General features: G+C 40.9%; 1 protein-coding gene across 3 annotated transcripts in view; it reads left to right on the top strand.

Annotated features, from left to right (window-relative positions):
- The window catches only part of LOC100742628, an 83,057-nt gene that overhangs the window by 15,009 nt on the left and 43,030 nt on the right, over positions 1-25,018 (top strand). For all 3 annotated transcript variants that reach the window (XM_024367542.2, XM_003489461.4, XM_024367543.2), the window contains one exon: positions 18,352-18,411. In XM_024367542.2, the coding sequence (XP_024223310.1) occupies positions 18,378-18,411 (34 nt within the window). In that variant the 5' untranslated portion in view covers positions 18,352-18,377. The remainder of the gene's footprint in view (positions 1-18,351; positions 18,412-25,018) is intronic.

The following is a 25,018-nucleotide window of genomic DNA, read 5'->3' as shown; positions in this document are numbered from 1 at the left end:
TAGCAACGGTTGTTCACCTCGCTGTTCTTTTAAATCTATGATGTATTGTAGCTTCGTACATAAAACACCGAACGAAGTAAAATTTGTTTAAATTTTCCAATAGATGTAATCGTGTCCTATGATGGATGGTACTTACGATCGACAATATGTATATACCTGTTGAGGCGTTCTAGAATCAACTCTGCAGGCTGGTCGATTACAAGATCACGCGTATCGAGAAACGAAGGCGAAGCCACCGGCATCAATCTCGAAGATTCCACCGGTTGATTATAGTACAGGCGAGTTTTCTCTTTGGCTAAACTTCCTGTCGCCATCTCTGTCGGTAGTAAGCCTGGCATACGTATTTTTATGGAAATGTCATGATCGTAGATTGGCGTACCGTACGTAAATGCTGTGCTTTTTCATGCATACATTTTACTGGAGAGTTTCTCGCGTGGCTTTAGCCTGATGTGGGCCATCCCGAAGTGGTCCGACCTGTATAATCACTGGCGAATTAACGTCCTAAAAAATCAAGGCCATCGTTGACACAACGACTCGCGCCACGCTTTCTGGGTGTCCTCGATCGAAAAGATCGAACAGACTAATCCATTCAAGGGATCGGAATCGTTTGAGCGAAGCCGGATGTATCGTCCATGATCGCGCACATGCGATTAGCCTTAATAGCCATTATTAAAGGCACATTCGCACATTAGAAAGCTGGTTACCCCGGTGAGCATCGATTATGACACTGTGGTAATAAAAGACAATAGCGAAGAATAGGCTATTTTCGACGCCGCTGGGATTCCTGTAAATCATATAGCCAGTGATCGCAAGGTCTTTTTTACCAGTTTAATTACAGATTTCTTGTTTGATGAAAAAGGTCTACGTGATAGTTGTAGACAATTTCTTTATTAACGAAATCTATGTAATTACAGTATCTGCTGTATGATAATCTTCTTCGATTAATAATATAATATTTTACTGTGCGAGAGGGAAGTAAAAGGAAATATGACAAATAAATTTAGTTACGTTATGAGAGATACTAAAATGAGAATCTAAATCGCCTACCACAGTTCGAGGTCTACAAATTGGTATTCAGATAGTCTGTTCGAGGTCAGGGGCCATGATAGTTCTCACGCTGGTCTCGTAATTCAGAGATGATACCATGAAGAAGTTTTTTTAACTGCAATACAATCTCGTATAAATTTTACGATATTGCAGTATGGTCTCGTATAAATTTTACAAAAGGGATAGTTCGTGGTACGTATTTCCGGTCTCTTAAAATATTAGTTTCAATGACATAAATGACATCCATCGTTTATTGCATGTCTTGTCTAAGATCGGTATACGCTGATACGTACCAGGATTGGTGTTTGATTGGTCTCGTAAATCTGAATTCTTGACGATCGTAGGCATAGGTTGAGATATGTTTTGCTGCTAAAAGTTATTGGCATACAACGTTGGTATTCTGTTGTCGTAACTTATGAAATATTATATAAATGTTAATAGCTACGGCATACCTATCAAGTGTCTACTACGTAATTATACTTGTGTAAATCATTATAATCTACACATATGCGATTAACAGAAGTTTTGTTTTTGCGGCTAACTCGAAATTGATCGTTAACGATCTTCTTCGATCGTTAACGCCTTCGATGTTCACTTACAACGCAAGGTGTTCTTTCCATATTTATATATCCATAGAAACCCAAAGGGATTTGTCCGAATTAACTCTCGTCCTTCTTATAATATCCAAACGATCCGCGGTTCGATATTTGCTTGAAATAAATGACTCCTTAAACAGACCTGTCTAATAGCGAACGTGGAAGCGACCGAAGGTAAGCACGCTTCTCCGATATTGGCTGGGGTTAATTACGGCGCGGATATGTTCTCTGCTATCTTAATAATAACCCTTAAGTACACGCGGAGGGGGGCCCGCAACGAACATCACACAGCTACGTAATCGCACATGGATACGTTGTACATGGCGCGGATCGAAGGAATCGTAACGATTTCCTGTAATACTCGGCACTGATGAGATAACGATATACCGTTGGTTAGTGATAAGCCAAGACCAGACTTGATTACCGCTCTTCCACTTTTCTACCAATATCTTTTCTACAATACCAACGCGTAATCATACGTTTCTACTCGTCCTCGATATACAGTACTCTGCAAAAGTTAATAATATCACAACGCCAACTAAACGTACTTTGAAGGAACGTTTCTACGTTTATTGCCCTTCAACGTAGTGATAAAGGGATTGCGTAGTACGACCAAGGATTAACAGTAAATAGACGTATAAGAAAAGGTGTTTTGAAGGATAAAATGTATACAGTGCGGTAGTAAAGTCTTAGATTATTTATGTTGCTGCTTTAACTATACAACCACGTATATATACTTTTCGTGGGAAAATTTCTGTGTCTTCTTACGTGGAGATAAATTTTAAAACTACTTTTGCACGACGCTGTACATGTACTTTCTGGTCACGTTCTCTCCTGACAGGAAACATTTTCCAAACAGACTGAAATTAGAATTTTCTAACGGTACGGTATCGATACTTATCGTTGTACATACGTACTCTCCCATCGCACGTGTATTCGCGTATAACAAACGAGCACGGATAAGACCCTCGTTTTTGTTGTTCTTCTCTTTCCCCTCTTTCTCCGTTTATTTTCCTTGTCGGACGATAATGATGATTTCCGTGGAGTAATTGCGATATAATCGCTAGGTGACGTCAAACGGACAAGGGAAACTCGCAGTTAAACTCCTCGCTATTAGGTACGTCGCGTCTTTCCATTGATTGCTCGCGAGTACAATGTTACACGCGTCCTACTAGCGATCGGCGTCTGCACGCAACCAACCGGCAGGATTAATAGTCACCGATTCCGATTTTTCGCGCTACGCGTTACGCAAATAATCAGTGTGTAACGTTTTATGGCGGTTCGAAAGAGGTTGGTGGTTCACGCGTTGAACATCGCCATTACAAAGCTGCCATTAAGCGCGATGACAAGCGACTGCTTGAGTTCCTCGGCCGAGGCGAATGAAAGGCCTAATGCTGGCATGACCGGGCAGAAATATCGAAAGGAGGGGGCCATTTCATTTTTTAACGACCCCAGCCGTTTAATAAGACGCTCATCCCCTCCTTCTCTCCGAGGGGGATGCTTGAAAATTTCGCCATAACTAAAAGCCAATTAACGACAAAGAAGAAAAAAGAAAGAGAGAAAGAAAGAAAGGAGAGAGGAACCAGGAACAGACAATGTTGCAATCTGTTCACCTGTACACTCATCGTCGACGTCGACGTTAATCTGTAATAACGATCTTCCGATCGGTTGGCTGATGCGGTGATTGATGGCCACGCTGATCGACACTGTCGACAATGCTTCCATCCGACTTAGGTGTTGAGTAATGAATGCAACGATACTCTCTCCTCGCATACACGTACACCGTAACACCGTTCATAATCAGGTGAAAAGGAAACTGTTGCGATAATCGAGGGATTACGATGAATCAGAGTGTTTCAGCTTTTGATGAATTTCCTTTTGATGAATTGTAGAGACCCGTTGATAGAGAACTCATAACCTTTCTACAGTCTAGCAGCAGCGAGACTTGATTAAATCATCAAATGTAGCGAGTACTATATTCAACATCGCGGGTGTTATTACGCGCGACGCTTTTGCAACCATAGCAAGAATTTTGAGTTCAAACTTTTGCGTCTCGTGCCATAGATGTAAGATAGTTTAAAAAAGCAATTATTTTCTAAATAGTTTCTTACACGAGGAACAGGTTAACCAGGTAGCTTGCAGGTATAACAGATCATTTCAAACTTCAAATACAGAAATTCGTTCTGTAAAACAGAAGACAAGCAAAAGTTAACCGTAAGACGAGGTTTTACCGGACAACCGTTAGACAGACTCATTAAAGATTATCAGTCTCTTCGAAGAAGAAGAGGAAGAAGAAGCTAGTCCGTGCAACATGTACCTCGTTAATCCTTTCACCTAAAACGAGAACCATGTACAAGAGCCTACTTCTTTCAACGAAAGAAAGCACAGATGGTTTGCTAACGCTACTAGTCCACTCTGGATCGATTAAGAAACGCAGACGAAAGAACAATAGAAGGAACGAGGAGTGTACAGAGATAGCAGATGCAATTAGAGCAGACTCGCGCAATTTATAATCCTTGGAGACCACTTAGGTTATAACACAGCGTTCGTGTCTCAGGGCGAAGGACCCGGTCATATAATACCGGTACTTAGATCCCGTCCACGCGTCGCGTCGCGCAATGAAAACGCGGTGGAATAAAAGCCGTACAATGGCAAGGATACGCAACGTCCGGTGGACCATGGCCCTGAGCTCGGTGGGTTATTATACCGGCGTGCTGCTACGGCTGGCTGAAAAAGCCTCTTGAATGTAATCAGCCGCATTCATCCTGCCACTCACTTCTTGCCAGCTTAGAGGGGGCCTCGGTGAGTGCGTTCCGTGTTTACAAGGTGTACTGACCCGCCGCAATATCGCTATTGCCCGGTGGATTCAATGGATGGAACGCGCGAACGATACTCCACTGCCTGGCCTTCGTCAAGGGCGTTAATGAGCTGGACGGAATTGTTCTACAGAATGGTCAGAGATATCTATGGGAAATGGAGAAAGTGTTAAATAAGGAATTAAAAGGTATTATATCCTTCGACAGTCACGATTATGGCGATCATTTGTGCAGGTATCGTTGGAAGCAAATTGTTACTATACGATGAGCTGTGGTGTGGATTATTGATACTATTCGAGTATGGTGTATGGGGGGAAGAACATTTCTTTTATGATCGAAATCGAATCGGATACTGAGAATACATCCGATTATTAACTATTACTAGAATATTCTGTGGATAGGGGAAGTTGTCATAAAAGTCGTCATACGAAATATTAGGTTGTCCAAAAAATGTCTTTCTTTCGCAAACGTGTTTTTTACAACAGTGCACCTTCATAGAAACGTGAAACCAAGTCTGTGAAATGTCGCGGTGTTTATCTCAATAGAACAAAATGGATCGTACGTAATATAAAATAAAAATAATATAAAATAAAAAACGTTGTGCGTTTTATTATTATTATTTAGTATTATTTCCTCATAAAACGAAAGAAACTTTTCGAACAACCTAATATTATACGCATATTTCGTAAAAAAATTAGTCCACGGTATGAATAAGGATGGGCCCACTGGATAGGTTTTAGGTTCATCAATATAATAGATAATTCACTGTTTAAATACTTTTGTGATTAGTTTGAAATTCTGTTAATATAATGGTGAAATTTGAAAATGTTTCGTGTAAGGTATAACATGTTCATAAAAGTGTATCTCCAAGTGTTGGAATACTTTCGACAACCTGTACATTATAACGTGACGCAGCCCGTTTCTTTTTTGCTCACTAGCTTCCTCCAGCTGCGAATTATTTAACTTTTTAAACAATTATAAGAAAAAAATCCAACAGCCTCTAGTCGCTCGAGTTCTCATGTGGCGTGTTAGACTCCCGAGTAGCCAGGCAACCTGGAGCACTAACTCACACCGCGGTTACGTGGCTGGATTTACGAGCATGCGAACGTATTCACGCGACGCGAAAACGTGGCTACGCAAGGCTCGGGACACGCGTTATTTAGTTTAACGATCAACCTTTATGTTCAACGTGATACCGTACAAGTATAAATTGCGACCGTGCCCTGTGTCGCAGATTGCGGCCTGCCCTTTTCCTCTATCGCCACCGAGCTTTATGCTCCGACGATATTTTCTCTCTTAGCAAAAGCGAGTAGCGTGATCCTGTAGCAATTTCGCTGTAGAAGTTAATAGAATGGAAGTATCGCTGTTTCAAAAATGTTAATTTAAACCTTTCGTTATACGATAAACAATTTTTATTAGAACATAAAATTAAATATCATAGTGTGTTATATCGCGACATTTTAATATACCGTATGTATGCTGTAGTCCCTAGAACGAAACATAAAATTTGCATGGCGGTCAACGGTTAATGGACTACGCTTCAACTTCCACGGTATATCATCGTATTTCCACGAAGGCGAGTAAATTTCGACGGCCGTCGAGGATCTCCAATAAAATAACTTCGATCTCGAGTTGTCTGATAAACGAACTATCCGTCATGATTCCCAGTTAGGAAGAAAAATTTGACAACGTTGGGCCGTTAGGTGGTTATTAATGAAGGGACACGATAGTTGGAAGCTGGAGATGCTAGTGGAAATTTATTCGATGTCCTCGATATGCACGATAACGATATCTCCGTGTTGTTGGACGTTGGCTGGCTTATTCGTGTTTGATTAGAAATATCTCAATGGCTTGTACCAGGAGGGATTACAGATCATCGTACTCGCATCAAAGTTAAGTGCCTGTCAAGGGGAACTATAGACGCGGAAGAGAAGGTGGTCTCAACGCGGACGACTAGGCGCTGCGTGCTCTTAAGCGACTAATGGTGATTTATAGGGAGACAGCGACAGCTTGTTTGTTTGTTTCCCACCCCGTACGACTCGTGAACTTTGCAACATCACAATTAAACGATCTCGTACGACGCATCGTAATCGCAATATTCATTTCTTAATCGTCTAATATTTCCTTGTTAGAAACGTCTATTCCTAAAACATTCGAGTGGTCGTCGAAAGGATTTGTCTGTTCCAACTGTATATTCTTAGAAAATCCTGAGTAAAGTTTCTTCTTCGTTGAGTATAACGAAGTACGAGTACGTACCATAATACGTTTATTTATTTTATATACGTATCTAATATCATAAACTTAGTTCGCGTTAAAAATTTAATTTTAAAAGCTGGTAAAGATAGCGAGACAGTCGGTGAAAGAATTAAAATTCCAATCACCTGGACACATCGTAATAATATAATACATGCGTATTACTAACGTTCGATCGGATGCATTCTGCGTGTTCTGTAAGGACGATCCCAAGAAAAGGTAGCACCCGCGAGCGAGCTATTATTAGCCTTCCTTTAAAACGTGTATAGATGATCGTGTTACGCGTGCTTTACGATCACGCCAGTAATACACACAAGTGTTTCCTCTCTCCATTTCATTCCCCCGCGAACGAAGAACGCCGACAAACGGAAGAAAACAACGATCTCCAACCAAACTAACAGCTTCTAAAGAAACTCTCCAAGAAAAACATGAAACTTTCAGTATGCAACGCAGTGAAACATATCAAGGTTGATCGAGGATTCTCGTGGTAGCATACGCCTGTACGTATCTGTAGGCTACACGATGCTTCATTTAGGAGCATTTATCGAAAATATGTTTGCCGAGGGAGGCGGTTTGATATCAAAAGGACTGGACGATGCTTTCGGTCTCTGAGGTTCGATGGATGCGAAACGTGGGCCGATCAGGAGCCAGGATCTTTTTCGAGGATGTGTCTTCGCACCTACGGCGACACGCGGTTGACGTGGGACGGATTGAAAACGGTCAATGGTTAACAAGCAAACGCCAGGCTGGGAACACCGGTTGACTATTATCGACGTTCCGTATCCGATACGGTTGACAGTCTTAAGTACGTACACGGTCGACTATTCTCCGTTCTTCGTTGCTATACTACTACGTGTTCCAAGTCGAGGCTATAGAATGGCTAACAAACGACTCAAGGGAAACGAGCAAAGTGGAAGAAAGTTAATCGAGGCGAGGAGACGCGGAGGACCTGCCGCGAATTCCACCGGTACCGTTTGTCAGTAAGGACGACGTTTCCTCTTTGGTGTTCCATCGAACACCTCCGCTCTTCCCACGTCTCTCTGTTGGTCGATCGTAAATTGGCCAGCGTCGTTTTCCTCTCGAAAGGCGTCAACTGCGAGATTTACGACGTCTACCGACCTGGCCAGATTTTGCTGCGACAGCTTCGTGCCTTTTTCCCCCTGTCCTCTCTTTTTCTCTGATATCTTATTTCTTTTTTGTGCTCTGTGTCTTTGGTTTCGTAAATTTGTTTTTAGTTACGACGTAGATATTCACGAGGCGGTTTCTTGAAAGAAGATAGAAGAGATTCGACGAGGTGTCGTTGACATTCCGCATATCGCACTCGACTCCTCTTAATTAGGACATCTAATATCCACACGCAGATAGCAATCAGCCTATCGCGGTTAATTAACATTTCTCCCGGATATAAGCGTATACTTTTTTACGTTCGCTGAAAACTCGTTCCGCCACTGGTCCGTCCGGTACCACCACGAGCCCTCCTTCCGAATTAAATTAAATTTCTATCTCAGTTATAAGAGCGAAAGAGGCCCGATTTTCACCACGATCCTAGCGTGTTGCCGTTATCGCTTCATTCTGATAATAATTTCTTCAAAATTTGGTAATTGCACGTACTACTCTACGTACGAACAAATGCAATCTATTAAAGTGCAGGAAGTAAACGAACGAATCTAAATTTTCATCGAAACCATCTTCCAAAATACTCCTTCCACGCTAGTACAAATACTTCCACAATTCTCCAGTAGAAATTTTCTTACTAAAAACCATTTACTCGATTTATCTATTACTTTCTAGGAAATGAATCGATGAATATAAACATTGAACAAAAATACTTTCCAAATGGTGGATATCGTTTAAACAAGTCGATGCAACCTATTAAAGTACAGGAAATAAAACAGTGAGCTTAAATCTAGTTTTTCCGCTGGTACATGTATAAACACGAGCGGTTTGTCCCCGGAGGATCATCAAAGCGAGGAGAAAGAGTCCGCTGGTCGGATCAGAAATGGCTTCTTAAAGAGAGTTGTTCGTCCTCCGACGATCATTAACGGTGCTGGGCGGCAGAAAGTTCGCGATGCACGGTTTACGTCGGGAGCAAAGAATGATTTCCGGTCCTTGAGACACGCGGCTAACGAACCGCGATATCCGGTGTCCAGACATGCCCGTATCCGTTTACCGGGTGAACACGGAGGGTGGCCAGTTCGTTGCGTATCCTCGCTTTCGTGTCCGCTTGCTCCGATCCTGCGTGTACGTTCGAGTTCGAGGTATCGTTTTCTGGCAGAAGAACGATTCTCCTTGGACACGGTCCAGGAAACAATGCCGCCAACCGACGTGACGCGGTTTCGATCATTGGAGATCGAGAATATTCTCGAAAAGATGTCCGAACGACCTTAACATTTTTTGTAAAGTAATTTTTTACTCTGAGTAATAGAATTCTGTTCTGAGTAATCAAGTTTTAACGTTTTCGTAATCGAAGCGTTGAAGTGGTAGTGGTATCCAGTATAGAATTTATATTTTCATTATTATTTAATATGTTTCTTAGCCCACGGTCTTGTCGAATCTTGACGGATAAATAATTATTTCAATTATCGGTACAAACGGTATAGAGTTTTTATTCTTTGCCGTAAAAGAGATCGTTCTTTACATTTTCAAAACTTACATCGGTTATTAGTGAAACTTGTCAGCTAGTCAGATAAATAGTGTGTGATTTTATTTTGTTTGGTAAACTTGTATTTGCAAGTAATTGATTTTGGAATATTTGTGCGAAAACAAATTCATCAACTTTCCAAACTCCAATTTCTAAACTAACGACTGTAATTTATCGCAAAATAGGCGTGGTTTTGTTAAATTCGATAATAAGTAGATTTACTAGCAATTTACAGATATGAAAGCATCGAGTCTGAGAATTACTGAACTTCTTTTAAATCTATTAAGGTAATAGATGGTTGATGTACTGATCGGACATTGAGCATCGTCTTCAGTATCGATTTCATACGATGTAGATCTCTTCTGTGGTCCCGATCACGTCTTGTAACTATTCTCGACGAGGAGATAGAAGCAGATATTGGGTGCGCGGCATGGCGCGCTCGCATCGCGATCATCATTCGATAAAACGTGACTCTACGCATGAAATGATTATGTTATCTACATCGCGGTGTATCGCATGCATTACCTTAATGACGCAATAAATTTTGCCATTGAGTTATGCGCGCGGGCTAGCCGTAAGTATCGTGGCATAATGAACGAAGGCGACGTTCCCCAATAAATTATAACGTTAGTCTATTAATTATCATTATCAATGCGGAAGTTCCTACATGGGTAGTCGCGATTCCAAATTTTTCTCAGCCGACCTACGAGTTCGTTTTAATTGAATGAAGAGCCTCGCCCCTCTGCCAATATTACTCAATTAAAATGGTTTCGTTACGTGAGTAACGTGAGGATCTATGAGATCCTCGAAAGACGCGCGATGCATTTTACGTATGAAGACCACAGGAAGATACAAGTTATATCTTTCCTTCTCGTTTTTCTTTTTATGCGAGCAATTTTAAGATCCCATACTTTGTCAACCAATCTCATATTATCAAAGCTACTCTTTTTTAATTAAAGACGACGAGGTTCTCTTGAAACATATTCCGCTATTACTATATCATTGTGACACGTCACTATATTTTTTTTCTTCTTTTTGGCCCGCAAAAATGACGATTACAGATAATGCAGTGGAACGGGCGTTGTTTAATTAAAACGATTTATCCGCGTTAAAATTTATTTCTGCCGCATCGGATGGACATCAGGCGTTAAGACGCATGACCGACGCATTCGCGATGCTACGGCGAAGATTGCAAGAAGAACAGATAAACACGCAACAGGGTCATGTTCTCTCCGCTCCTCTTAGGTAACTGTGGAGGACGATTTAACGTGAAACAATCAGAAACGACGTAGCCGACCGCATTATGACCGCCATAATTCCACGACCAAGCACCGTAGATCCGGATCTGCACTACGTCCTTATTCCTCTGATCGATTCGATTCGATTCTCTCCGCGTTTCGTCTGTTGCTCGATGAACCGTGTACGTCTGTAGTATTCTGTCTTTTGGTAATATCGAATGGAAAATTGACTCTGTTCTTTTCGATTATTCTTCACGTTCGTATCTCTTTGAATCGTAACGACCAGGCGAAATAAAATATATCTCAGTGATATTTTTAGTTTCGATATTAATGTTATTTATTAATCAATATCTATTCTTTATCACGATACAAACACATACTGTCTATTGAAACATAATTTTCACTTTCAGGAGACCAGCAGAGTTAAAATATCGCGCTGTTCATAATTTGTGCAGCGAAACTACCGGTCTTGAAAGAGAAAAATAATGGCAACCTTCATCATCTTTACGATGCAAGGTTTATCTCTGGAAAACTCTTCCGTGTTAATGACAGTAATCCCATGAACGTAGAAATGTATTTTCTTAACCAGTTATCAAGTTGTTTTTTGCATTCATTTCACTGTCCGTTATTTGATCGATATTTTCTGGAGATTTCTCGTAGTTGGAATTTTACGTTACTCACTAGGTTTCCGCAGCAAGAAATTAAGTGATCGCCGAAGAATTCGAATCCATTTAGAATAACGGATATAGTAAAGTAACTACATTAGCGCAGGAACACCAAAGACGACTTCTATTTGGCAGTGGTCTTAGATTGCATCACGGAAGCTCCATAACTTCAGATAACAGGTTTACTCCGGATGTTTCGTGTACGCGTATCGCGGCTCAAATTATCGATCCTTTGATCCCGTAATTTCATTATCGCTATTAATCTTATTCACAAACTATAATTATCCGAGAACACCCAACTATGCTTCGATTAACATACTGGAACTGTCTTATTAGGAGACGAAGGCTCCCTTCGCTCGTAGTTTTCCAAAATTTTTTCCTTAGGTAGATACAGAGTTCTAAGAAAGTCTCTGACTATCTATCAGACGGATTATGCTTTTATCAATGAATATTAAAATACTTGACGTTATCAGAAACCTGTTCGTACTCCTTAAGAAGTATTTAGTTCAAGAACTATTAATAATTTACCTAAAACACATCGATTATGTCAAGCTTTAAGATGGATGATTTCAGGTACATTTTATTTTTCGATTTTTAGGAACAGTATTTAACATCCTCCTGATAGGATGAATTGATCGTGTTTGTAATACGAAATACTTTAATTCCTGAAGATTCGTTTCTATGTGACATCGTGTGAAAATATTGCTCAAAGACATTATTAATCGCCATTATAAAATCACAAATTTATTTATAAGAAGTTTAAAGATACGGAACGTAGAAAATACACGTAATATACGAAAATATATAAAATATCTGGAAAAAAAAACAATTTCTACCAACATTCCGTTTCTTCGATGGTATTCATAAAAACCTAAAATTATTACAAAAATCCTCGTCTAAAGATCCCTATCGTGTATCATCTATGACTTTCACACAGTTGTACAAATCATCAGCCGTCTTTCTCATTCTCCATACTTAATAATTTCGATTTTTCTGACGAGTGTACGGAAAGTTCGTCGAAATCGTTTCGGGCAAAAAGCCGCGCACGACCGTTGCAAGTTCGCATGTACGTATCGTAAACGGTTGTTTTCTCATTGAGGCCAAGACTCGATGGACTCGGTTGGCGAACAACAATCAACCGCAGGGACCCTGTTACGCCACGGATCCAGTTTTTCGTGGAACTTACCTCCATCACGGTTTAACGATCGGGCAGTGGCGCGTCGTATATACGAACGAGGGGCTCGATCTTCCACGCGTTACGTACATGTGTATACGTGTACAGTAGGACGCACAGAGACCGTAGAACGGAAAAACGCGGCTGCCTCGACGAGATGCGTTTTCCTTTCCGCTCGTTCCGAGCAGACCCAGCAGGGTGATCGCTCAGGTAGATCTGACAGGCCGCAAAAAGGTTTGCCTGTAAAAGGTTTCCAACGCACGGTCTTATTGGCTTTATTTTAATTTCGTTCGGAATAATTGGTAGAGATCCGATCGACGTCTGTAAAAATGCTCGCACGACCGTCTTCGTACCGTTTCTCCCCTTGCTACTTAATGTTCTGGAAAATTGTACATCTTCCTTTTCTCTTTGTTACACGCACGTATATACCGAGGTGAAAGGAACTCCGTTCGACGTGCTTCTTTCGTCTCCCATGGCGGTTTTAGCGAAATTATAGGAGTCGTTTCAATTCATCGAGTTTACTTCAGATTGATCGTAGCAAAAATCACTGAAGATTGGATAGACGAACATCATCGTGCCTTCTGTAAATTAATATCGCGAAGACGGTAGGTTCTTCTGGCAGGTTCTCCGTTAAGTAGTATTCCGTTAAGCTCTATATACGTTCAACCCGTGGATTTCTTCTTGGACCTACATCGATCCCTTCGATTTCCTGTCATCCATCATTTCTCCAAGCCTGACGGTTTTGCAGTTCACCGTCGATTTGAACACGTGTTACGACGATCGTAATAGATGCAAGAAGAAAGATTTAAGATTCTCGGAAACCAGTCGGTTTTTCCAATCCAGCTATTTCGCAGTTTACGACGTTGACGCGTAGTAAACTGGCTCTCGATTACTTCTGCCACCTTATCCGCTTAATTGCCGCAATAATAGTTACCTGGTGTTGTATACAAAATTAGAATCCACGACTTATCCGTCATTTTTCGATTCTCTTCTGGGTTCTCTCTCTTTCTCTCTCTCTCTCTCTTTCTGTCTCTCTCTCTCCTGTTCGGATGTTGAAAGAGGAGAAACAAGAAGCTCGATTTCTGAGTGGCAGCGATCGATCACGATGCATTGCGGTGGTCAGGAACGGCCGATTGTGTCTCAGGAGAGCAACAGAGAGCAAGCTTACTCGAGAGAACGTTGAAAAGAGGCGATGAGAGGCAGCGTGGCGTCCTTGCCCGCAGCTTCGAACTGGTTATGTCAAACAGCCGGTCGATGTGTTGGCCTAACCTGCTTTCAGCCCTCCCATATCCACGGTGGACAAGGAGTTGGCAGGGTGCCCGGTGCTCGCCTCTAAATGCCAGTTTTTCAACCGCCCACTTCCGGCTTCTCGATCGAGTCGTCCATCAAGGCGTCGCATTACTTCTCTGGTGTCCCTGCGTCCTGGACCCTGTTTTTTGCCCATTGAACGTCGCTCGATCCTTCCGAGGAATCGTCCCCCAAGGTCTCTTATATCCCTTTTATCGCGGATTTGTTTACGAGTATTACCACGCGTCGTTGATTATAAGCTGATCATATTCGTAGATTCGATTCCCACGTGCGATTAAACTGAAGATGACCGGAATCGAATATCTGGATCGTATTGCGGATAGAGATCACGGCATAACCAGTATCGAACATGTTGGTTTCCTTTATTTTAATATACTCGTGAACAATACAAAAAGTATCGTTAGGATGGTAGCTTGTATCGAATATCTACTTTAAACGATACAAGGAAAACTAACTATGGAGTGAAACTATATGTAAATTTATTTATTTGATCGTAACTGTATTTAAAACTTTAATACTTAAAAAGTCAGTAAAAGGGGAGAGCCGTACACTCGCACATGAAAAGCGCCGTGTCCTTATTATCGATGAAAAGTCCCAGTAGAACGTTATGGAATTGCGGACGATGAAAGTTAGCGCAATATAATACTTCAAAATCTCGAAAGGAGCGTTTACCTGAGCGTTGCAGTACTTGTATGGAAAATTTTGGCAACGTTCTTAGAGTCCAAATTTGGTATTTTCAATTTCATCTATATCGAATTATCTGCTAACTTTATCATTAATTCGAAATTAATGCTATAAATATCAGTGGCTATTACGAAATAATCACTATGTACATATCTTAAAATTGAATGAATAAAATGGCCCAAAGATGATGGAACTTCAACTTTATGCAGTCCCGAAATGATAGATAGGACGTTTTAATTAAGAAGTAGCAGCGTTCGTCTTACATAATACAAATTCTGACAATATATGTGTATTAAGAAACAAAGGGTAAGCCAATCGATACTGGTTAGGGCGTCCAATGTCCTTAATCATCGAATTGGACTGGCGAACAGCCACGAGGCGATGAATGGCGAAACGGGCACCACGCGCTCGCTTATTGCTCGAGCGTGCTGAATAATTTATTACACCTTGACCGTCGTGCTGGTAATACCTTACGATACGTTATTACGGCACGGCGTACAAAAATTGGGCGTAATTGGCGCTCGGTCACACATCCTCCAGCGTAGGCAGGAAGTCATCTATTTTGGATGTTGCCGATGGTGAATTCACGTGGAATTCCGGTGAAATTTTCGGCGATCGCAGATTCGTCGATTAAAGTACGGAAACCGGTCGCGATCGGGTTTATTAAGTTCGAGCACGCCAATATTGTTAATTAGATGCTATAAACTTTGAACCTCGCATTTGCATAAGCTACCATATCTCGGCACTAATCTGTTATTTATGCGCGACAAATAGGATAAATCGAGTTGCCTCTCAACGCGGAACCGTTTCGTTCTGCCCTGGCGTGCAGTCGCTGCCGCTGTTCCACATAATTAGCGATACTAATTAATGGCTGTATCCCAGATAATTATGCTGAACAAAACACGGCTGGCCCGGTGCGCGATCCACGGTTACCATGCGCGCGTGGGTTGAATGCCGACACCGCGCTGTTCAATCGTGTGTGTTTTCAATAGCACGGGCGTGAATTTCTCTCGCGATGAAAGACCAAGAGTTTATGTACTGCGAATTAATTTTGATAAATTGTTATTTTTCTGTTTAATTGTCGGGCTATTAAAGCTCTATAATTGGAGCTTTTTGTCGATCCGAAGAAGGCATTATGCTTGATTATCGTTTTTTTATTGTGACGAATGGAATAGGAACTAAGATTGGGCGGATGGTGTCAAACAGTGGAAATTGATGAATTAATGAAAATGCTCTTTTGCAGGATTGCAAAAATAGGACACTCGAATTTGTATTATTTCTCGGAAATCTGCAAATCGAATCGTATATGTATAAATCGAATCATACACAGCATTAATTTGTTCGTGCTGCTAAAATAGCACAGTAATAACAATACGAAATAATATTTAAAGACACACGTATATGTATATACAAGGATATGTATAATTTTCAATTTACGTAATATCATAAGGAATTAAATAATCAATCAGATGTCATCGTTAGTGATTTACTAAGACTGTATTTTCTAGATTCAGTCATTAGGTTTATGATATTCGTCGGGAATGATAGCCATTTTTGAGAATATAGATTTGGTATTTCTTTCATACTCACGCCAACACTCCGATAGTACGTGAATTGGAATATAATTCGTGAGGTTTTTAGACAGTGTAATTTAGATTTTCATACTTTCACTTTCACACGCTTCAGTAGCAAATTACTCTGTCATAAACTTCGTAACTCCAAAGAATTATTACATACAGAACTATACGTATTATCTGTTCCGATACAAACATAACTCTGCCAACTTCGATTGCATGTATCACAAGCTTTTATTCTGGCAACTTTGATCGCGTCTATCGCATTTCTGAGAAACATCGTCTCGAATAAATCTTTCTTCTATAATTTTAACTACCAAAGAGTCGATAAAAAGTTGAACAATCCTTCTAAAAAATAATTCGATAATAAAATAATCTTCGCTAGGAAGAAACATACATAAACGCTGCAAGAGACATGATTAACAAGTACAGGGTTTTCGATGACCCAGACATCAGTATGCGAGAGTTAATAGCCACAGTAGTAGAGTTTTGTTGGGACGCACCTGTTGCTTATGCGAATCTTCGTCTGTTTTCATGTTGTTTATTACCTACGGGAAATCAATCTTCTGTAAGGTGAATTGGCGATTGGTTAATCACAGCCGATCTTACCTTAGAAGTTGAAAAAGTTAATGACTTAAGGCTGAACTAACTGGAATGGGTAGTTTTCGAACCAAGTAATAGAAAGAATGTTATCCAGGGGCAACGATGTAAATCATTTTTGCACATTTATGCGCAACAGCACGTGGTACAAATGGTACAGCAAGCAGATCGTGTTTCCCTGTTCGTATGCACGTGTCCTGTGCGTTGTGCAATTATGTAGAGGCCCGACGACTTTCTCATCTTTCTCCCCCTTGTCGCTTGTCGTATGGTAATAATCATTGTAAATGATAGTTTCACCGTGTCTACTGACGTTCTGCTACCTGCATTCTTCTTCCTTTCGCGTGTACATGTGTGCTATGGATATTCTATATATTATACACGTTTCATTTCGATTTCAATAAATGTATTTAAGCGTGTTTCAACCAAACTACTTCCATTCGAGCTAAGATTTACAATTTCTTGGTTGTATAAGTTTCAACATCGTCCCATTAAAAAAAGAAAACATCTGTTTTAAAACGAATTTTTTATATTTATTCTTAATAATTCTCCGTAATATTCAATTAAGAACAACGTAAGCTTAAACGTTTCATTACTTGCTAGAAATTTATAACGAGAACAATATATCCCGTTAAATGTTCTTGGTTCCATAAAGAATTCCAGAATACAGTTTTAGAAGCCACGCTTTCCTAATTCGATCTATACAATTCGATCTTTGATTTAGTGTCTCAGAAACTTCTTCGACGTCTACCGAGAAGTGTCTCTTGTTGAAATAGGCAGATAACTATCTGGTCAAGGTAAGGAATGGAACATTGAAGAGAAAGCATTCCTCGCGTGTTTTCGATTCTAAACGTCGTCGAGGGACACGTTGGGAGGCCCTGAACGATTATTTCCTCTCGAATCGAACATCGAACCTGACGTATATCTCCCAACGGGTCTGTTCTATCAGAATTTCAGATGACGCGGCCGATGAAAATTTATCGAAGTACTTCGTAGCCCGGAAAGGCTAAACAAATCGTCGAGGGCGATCAATACGAATCTTTTCATTTATTATACTTAGCTCTGTTCTGATATTTGATATTAAAAAAGACAATGTAAAATAGATTAATATCACTTCATTTATTCTCAAGGCACTCGAAACACCTAAATACTTCTCAGACTGATCTCGAACACATGTCGGTGATATATTTTACACACACGCATAATATACGAGACGCGAAAGATATATTTTCTATAAACGAGATTCTTCCTGCTGAAGAAAACGATCCGTGGAGTAGGTCGTTTGGAATTAGAAGTTATGATTCTACGTGGCAATATGATTTAGAATCGACAAACTACGGCTGACAAGCCCCGAGGGACAGCTCCGTAAAATCAGTAGAGAAAGCTGGAGCGCTAGGAGGATCACCTGTCGTTACCTATTAGTCAAAGAAAGCTCGTAATTATATTAGAGAATGACTGGTAGCTATTAACGTTAAGGAAATATCCTGTTAGACTCGCACTTGCCTCAAGCATCATACTTGCTCCGGTGTTGAATCACTGGTTACTATGAATTTTGATACTCTTCCACCTCGTGATTATGGTTGTGGTTCAAGGATAGTTGTTTCATTCCGTTAAAGAGGAAGAAAATCATGGAAATTCTTGGTTTATTACACGATGGCGTGTCGGTAGGCGGTCGAGTCGCGAAGATTAATTTAGAGTAGATTAGTTTCCGTCAAATTGTGGACTGGATGGTAATCTGGAGCGAATTCTTGTTCGCAGGTAGACGATCAGCGACAAACTAGAGGATGTTCGCCAGGCTCTGCAGGCAGGCTCCAAATGGTGAGTCAAAGTTTTCAAGAATTACTATCAAATTTAATAGATACGTTTAAACAAACGGTCTTTACAATCAGAATTTTCAATTTTCGTAAGAATACAAATTATAATCGATTGCAATTTCTCACGAAGAGTAACCCGGTAACTGTAATAAACGAATGGTGTTACTATAATAATTTAATAATAACAGTTTGAGTCCCAGGGATCATCGAAGAAGCAGAGTCGAAAAATCCCGAACAGCGCGATAGCGCTTGTCTTAATCGATTGCGAAGAGAAACAAGCGGCACAATGGCGCTCGTCATATTTGTTACTTTATGAAATACATCTATATTATTATATATGCGTACTATTAGTTTATAAATAAAAAATGTCGAGAAGATAACGATGAAATACAAAATACCGTCAGTCGTCTGTAGCGTTCGAATGTACTGGGACTTTTCGACACAAAATCTAAACAGCGCGATCGCGCTGCTTGGGACTCAAACGGATAAAATATCACAGCGTAAGTGCAAAAAAAAAAAAATTTCAAAATACCAAGCGACGACGTTTCACTGACAAACGATGTATCGGGTGGAGAAGAGTTTCAAATATCGAATTACCTAATTCCCACCTCTTAAAAGACCAAGTCCTCCCAAGTGGCCGACTCGGTAAATACAATTTGCCGGGTCTACTCGTGGACGGATTCTCTCCGAAAGAAAAATCGGCCGGGCCCTCTGACCAAACCCGAGCCAGGCGAACCCCGGTGCTTTGGCTACGGACATTGTAATTAATACTCGGAAGAGTCTCGTTGCTCGGTGGCCCGTCGCTGTGAACTTAGTCAGAGACAATGGGGGGACTCGTGCGATATATCACTGCCGCCTGCGCATCCCTCTTATAGGTTACATATACCAGTCCTTAACGTTAAGGCGCGCCAGGAGACGACTCCGTCGTGATTTACGGTCGACTCCGGCTCCCGATTGTTGACTTTTCCCGACTTATAATAAATAGAAACGTGTCCGAGCTATCCCTTTACGGAAGAGGCTGCACGATGATGATTCTTCTCTCCCTTGAAACGATCCTCTCTCGTAGCCCCTCTAAATGGTAGCCGGTTCTTTAACGTCCACTGGCAAAGTCCACTTTTTTCTGAAAACGATCGTTTCAATATCTTCTTTTCCACTGGTTCACCAGCATGGAAAACGCGCATTAACATTCCTCTCGATTCGAGCTGGAGCGTCCTGGACTCGCGTCTGAAACGCGTGGACGATGAGAGGATCGGGAATTCCGGAGCCAGAAGAGCAGCGTCTTAGGAAAGCAACACGTTACACGGACGATCTTGAGTTACACAAGCCAAAGAGCTGTACTTCCGGGTGGAGTGGCTAGCCCTTTAGGTAGTAGCCATGAACAGCTTGTTGAACACGCCTTAACCTCCGCGACCTTGGCTTTGCGGCCTGGCCTAGCCATACTCGCTGGTTATTAATACGAATGAAGGAGCATCTGTATAAGGCATCCTTGTCGCAGCATCAAACAGCTTGAATCCTCATGAATTTTAACAAATAGTCGAATGTCGAATCTCCGCTGCCATTGGTTTCATGTGTACGCCTTGCGTTTCATTTTTATGTGCTCGTCGTTTTCGTACTTTCTGGTTTTAAGAAAAGGGAATGTTTCTGGTTTCTTTTGCGCAGAGGATCGTTAGTTGTGCAAAGATTTCATTAGTTTACAGAGAGCTTAAAAAGGAAATTATAAGTTTATGCGACAACTTTGTTCCTTTTCCTATCTTTCACTAGCGAAAACATTTAAAGAAATAAGTTTCTTCGAATTAATAATGTCGCCTTCGTGATACCAGGCAGTTACGAAGCGTTAAGTAACATAATTCAAATCTAATCTACATTATTATAGTCACCTATACCGATATCGGAGTTCATTTCTACCAACGAACATAATCCACTACGAATCTTATTAACCAGTCGCACCATTCGACTTTCCAACGCTATTAATACTCGACTTCCATAGAGTTTCTTCGTATCGTTTCTCGACCCGAGGAGAGTGGTCTTGAATTTTAACATCTCCGGACACGTAACGCCCGAGCGGTTTCCTTGAACCGATTATACGAAGAACCGATAAGGAACGACACTTTCGTGGCCGTGGTGATAATCTGAACACGAGGGCAAGAAACGGTAGCTGGCACAGCGCAAGAATGGAAATGAGACATTAAAGCCACAGAGGCTCGAGCAGCCGGTAATGGAGTTATTACGCCGATAGATGAACTGAGAGAAGAGAGAAGGATATGATGAAAAGAGAAAGGAGAAAGGAAGGATGGCTCGGACATTCCTACGAAACGTCGAAGACTCGATAGTTAGAATCATGAACATTTATAGCTAGCGTATATCGAGTGGAACGACTCCGTTTAATGGATCCAGCATTGGCTAGGAGTTGCTTCGACTATTAGTATAAACAGTGTAGGATATCAGACGCCAGGTTTCATTGCAGCGTCGCGTCACAGACGTGGTTGCTCTCCTGAATCGTATTAGAAACGGTAACTGTTCTGTTACGCTATACAGAATAAGCGAGCTTGGTTTTAACCGATTTGCTCTGTTCACGAAACATTTACACTTTACGTGTATATCAAAGTGTAGGAATTAAAATGGAGGGAAGATACACGTACCTGTAGCGTGTTCGTTGGAAGAGTAAATGGGTTGGGTATCTTAAAATGTTTCTGGATTCTCCAGAGGAGATTTTGTATTTGTCGCTGCTTAAGGACGCCAGAGGAATCAAGCGATAGAAAATTGGAATGTCGGAAAAAATATTTCCATAATAAATTTGCCAATAAATATTCATAAGCGATCTAAGCGCAAACACAGAAAAACAACTGATCATTTCTAAGGTATTTCAGCTACAAAAAATTTTCTAACAGTATCTAACATCCTTAATTATCATCTTGATCGATCTAGCCAATTAGAGACTCGTTAATCCAGCTTGACGTGTAAATTAGCGAGATCGACTCGAGGACAACGACGGAAATATTATTTACAAGTTACGGGACGAAGAAACGGGACACGCGAGATCACGAACGTCCCCTTCTTCCTTTCACTTCTTTATATTCCAACGCGTGATCTTCGGTAGGAACGTCTAGTTATGAAATAAAACAGCCGCGGTATTACATGGGTACCCGTATTACAGCGGTGCGAGGTGGCGCAATAACTCTGGGGACTTTTACGCGGAGATCCTTGATTTACAGCGGCTTCGCGACCTGCCTTAATAGAAGAACTGCCAACCTACAAGCGAGCGCGACCACCTTCTTAACAGCCCGTGAATCTCTTCTTGCGTCGACAAGATTCCCGACGATTGCTTCCCTCGAACGTGCTTGATTCTCTCTTAGGAACATCCATCAAACCTATCTACTCACACTTTTCTGTCCTCTCGTTTATTAAAGGGTATTTGGATGTAGGAATGTCTTCCTTCTACGTACAATTCCATTCGTAAGTCACAGGACATTTGATAATTTTCAACACGTGCCTTCGTAATATCTTCAGAACACAGTGCAATCCACCTTTCCTTCTAACACACGCGATTAATAAGATCAACTTTGTTTTTTAATTACAACATGCATTTATACCTATCGTAAGTGCACTAAAGGATAGATAACTTTCTAATAACTTAGATAACTAAAGGATAGATAAGTTTCTTATCACACAGCTTGAGTGAGATTTAAGTTCTTTTACTTTTTTAAACGATCTAAAACCAAACTATCTGAACAAGTACCGTCGATGAGGTGAACGTTGGGCGTGTTCGATTAGTTGCGATTCGAATATCAACGATATGGTTCGAGTAATCGGCAAATTACAATGGACGATCGATTGTTGTTTGGCGATTTTGGTCGATGCACGCCGCGATATGAGGAAGAGATTATGATTTTCTGGCGGTGAGTTCGCGTGCCGGGGTCGCGGTCCAGCCGGGAGACGTGGGAACGGGAACGTCCCCGAGGTTTTAAAGGCTCGAATTAACTCCTTTTTGTTTCTCGCCGTGAAAAGAATTTCGACTCACAAATTGCCGATGCTCTGTACCCTTCATGGCCATTCTCCGGTTACGGCTTTTCAGAACGAAACGTTTTCGGTCACCCGTTAGTTGTTTCTTCTTCCTCGACCTTTCTTTCGACTTTTAACAACTCGTTCCTTCCACTCGTGTACAAAAGCATTATCGTGCCTCGATAGTAAATTCGCTTCCCTGTTAGTTATGTTAATTAATCGCGTGTCTCTATTATCGTGAAATATTCTCTTCGATAATAGATGCATACGTTTATAAACCTGAAACAAGGCTATCTTAAATCTATCTGGAGCTTATCAAACACCGTTAAAATAGAAATTCTAGTGCAAAATTTTGTCGAAATGGATATCTAATCTAGCGCAATAATTTCCTCGTTGTCACACCCTTTTAGAACTCCAATCTCTTACATATATCACACATTAAAACAACCAAGAATCTGCATTACAGCAAATCGTATTCCACTGACACGTAAAATTCTCTCGGAGAAAGTTCAGTACCCCGATGCAGCTAAGCTAGTCCCGTTTCTCTTCTAATCTATTCTCCGTTCAAACGTTACGGGAAAAATTGTCAAACACGACCAATAGAAATTTCAGTTTCTTCTAACAATTTTTCGGAATAAAGATTCTACGTAACTGCTTCGATGCTACGTTGAATGCAAATTCAACGCTTGACATATTGATCATATTTTGACAAATTAATCGATCGAATTAGGACTCTCATTTTTTCACGAAATACGAGAAACTTCTCTTGGAGGAAGTTCGATACTGTCATGCAATAAGACAGCGCTGTTTCTCTTCTAATCTATTCTCTCTTTAAACAATGCGAGGCAAGAAATGAATATGCGCGCATGTGGGACGTGCGAACAGAAAGGGTGAAACATAATAACGACGATCGCGTTGAAACAGAAGAAAAAGATGGTTTGATGTAGATAAATTGCGTTGAGTAGCCGGCAAGGTGCGTGGACGTTGAAAAGAGCGGCGACTCTCGATGTTTTTAATTAATGAGCTTCGTTAAAGGAGACATTGTCCCTTGAATCGCGGGGGCAGAGGGTTCGCGAGATGTCTGACACGTAATTCTATGGGTTTCTGTCCGCGTGGTAGCTCGCCGTTCCGCGATTCCTGAATTAATGTACCAATTAATGGCTTCATCGTTGTGGTCGACCAACGTATCGGAAATTATGACGTTGTTCTCCGGTTTCTGCCACGCGCGTTGTAAAAGTTACGATCTGCCCACCGGACGTTTATGGACAAAGAAGCACAATCGAGACTGTCCGCGCGCTCTACCGAACGAAAAAATTAATCGCACAGAGATACGAACAGTCTTGGCCAGCGAGTAAAGATCCTTCGAAGAATCGCTTATCCGTTTTTTAACGCCGCGAAATGTATCGCGCTCAGGTTCGAAGAAAAGGGAAGGTAATGACGGAGAACGGTGGAGGCGATGGGAACGTGGGTGGATTCAATTTGGAGTTTGATAAGAGCAGCAAGTGCTTAAGCGTCGTTAAGATGAGTTAGCACCTTGTTCGAATAAAGAGTGATCGTTTACTCCTGCGTTTTTGATGGTTTAATGTGTTTGGATGACAATGGGTACCAATCTTTAATCGTGTCTTTTTCTTATTGTTACAGTGGAGATTATTTGTTTTACCGAGCAACGTAAAGTAGCTTTAAATTTAGAAATCCTGATATGGGGGTTCCATAAGAAAAAAGAAATATGTATTCGAGGGATTGTTAAAACGAATTAACACGTTACTTGAATAAAATATATGTGATCCTTCGCTTTAATGTTTCTGACACTTTCGTGTATTTGGATGATTATATCTTTTCATTTTTAATGCTGTTTATTCTTTTTGATATTGATACCGTAGTAGGTTATAAAAACGAAATTTAATTATACGAAGAAATTCTTCTAAATTTTAGTTTATGGTACAGAAATTTTTTTTCGCGATGTATAAAACGCAAGGGTTACAACATAATAATTTTAACGAAAATTCTCCTTTCCAAGATAGGTAAGTAACGTTGGACGAGTATTTTTAACGACTTTAGAGAGTATTTTTATCTCGGTGCGAAGAGGATCGTGTATTGGAGGGCCATGAAGGCAATGGGAAGTTGACCTCTGGAGCGAGAAGAGGCGAGCGAGAAAGAATCCTTAAAAACGTCGGCGCCGCTTAATTATCATGCTAATTAGTCGTAGCAAGCCCTTCGGCGTGAACAACGAAAAACACGGGTTACCTTTGAGCCAGTGTTTTGTGATCGATTCGCGAAACCTCACAGCGTGATCCTCGTTAATTATTTTATTGTCGGTGCCCCAGGCTACGATATAATAAACAGTCCTTGACGAAGAATGAGGATTCGATTCCTTCTACAGTCTGTTCACCCCTTGGCGATAACAGATCTTCTGATTAAATCACGATTCGCATTATTAATATCGGAAATGTCAAGCTTCGTTATTTACATCCTCGTCTGAAAATTTTCATGCGATAGAAGAATATCCGGGGATATATTCTTATGTATTTGAGAGACAAATTAACGCAAATTCTTGTCGTTTTGTTAATAAATTTTATATGATTAATACATATAATAAGCAACACATAATACGA

This window comes from Bombus impatiens, unplaced genomic scaffold (genome assembly GCF_000188095.3).
Source record: "Bombus impatiens unplaced genomic scaffold, BIMP_2.2 scf_0321, whole genome shotgun sequence".
In the NCBI taxonomy this organism is placed as follows: domain Eukaryota; kingdom Metazoa; phylum Arthropoda; class Insecta; order Hymenoptera; family Apidae; genus Bombus; species Bombus impatiens.
Note: the sequence above shows the minus strand (reverse complement) of the source record. Positions and strands in the feature narration are given on the sequence as shown.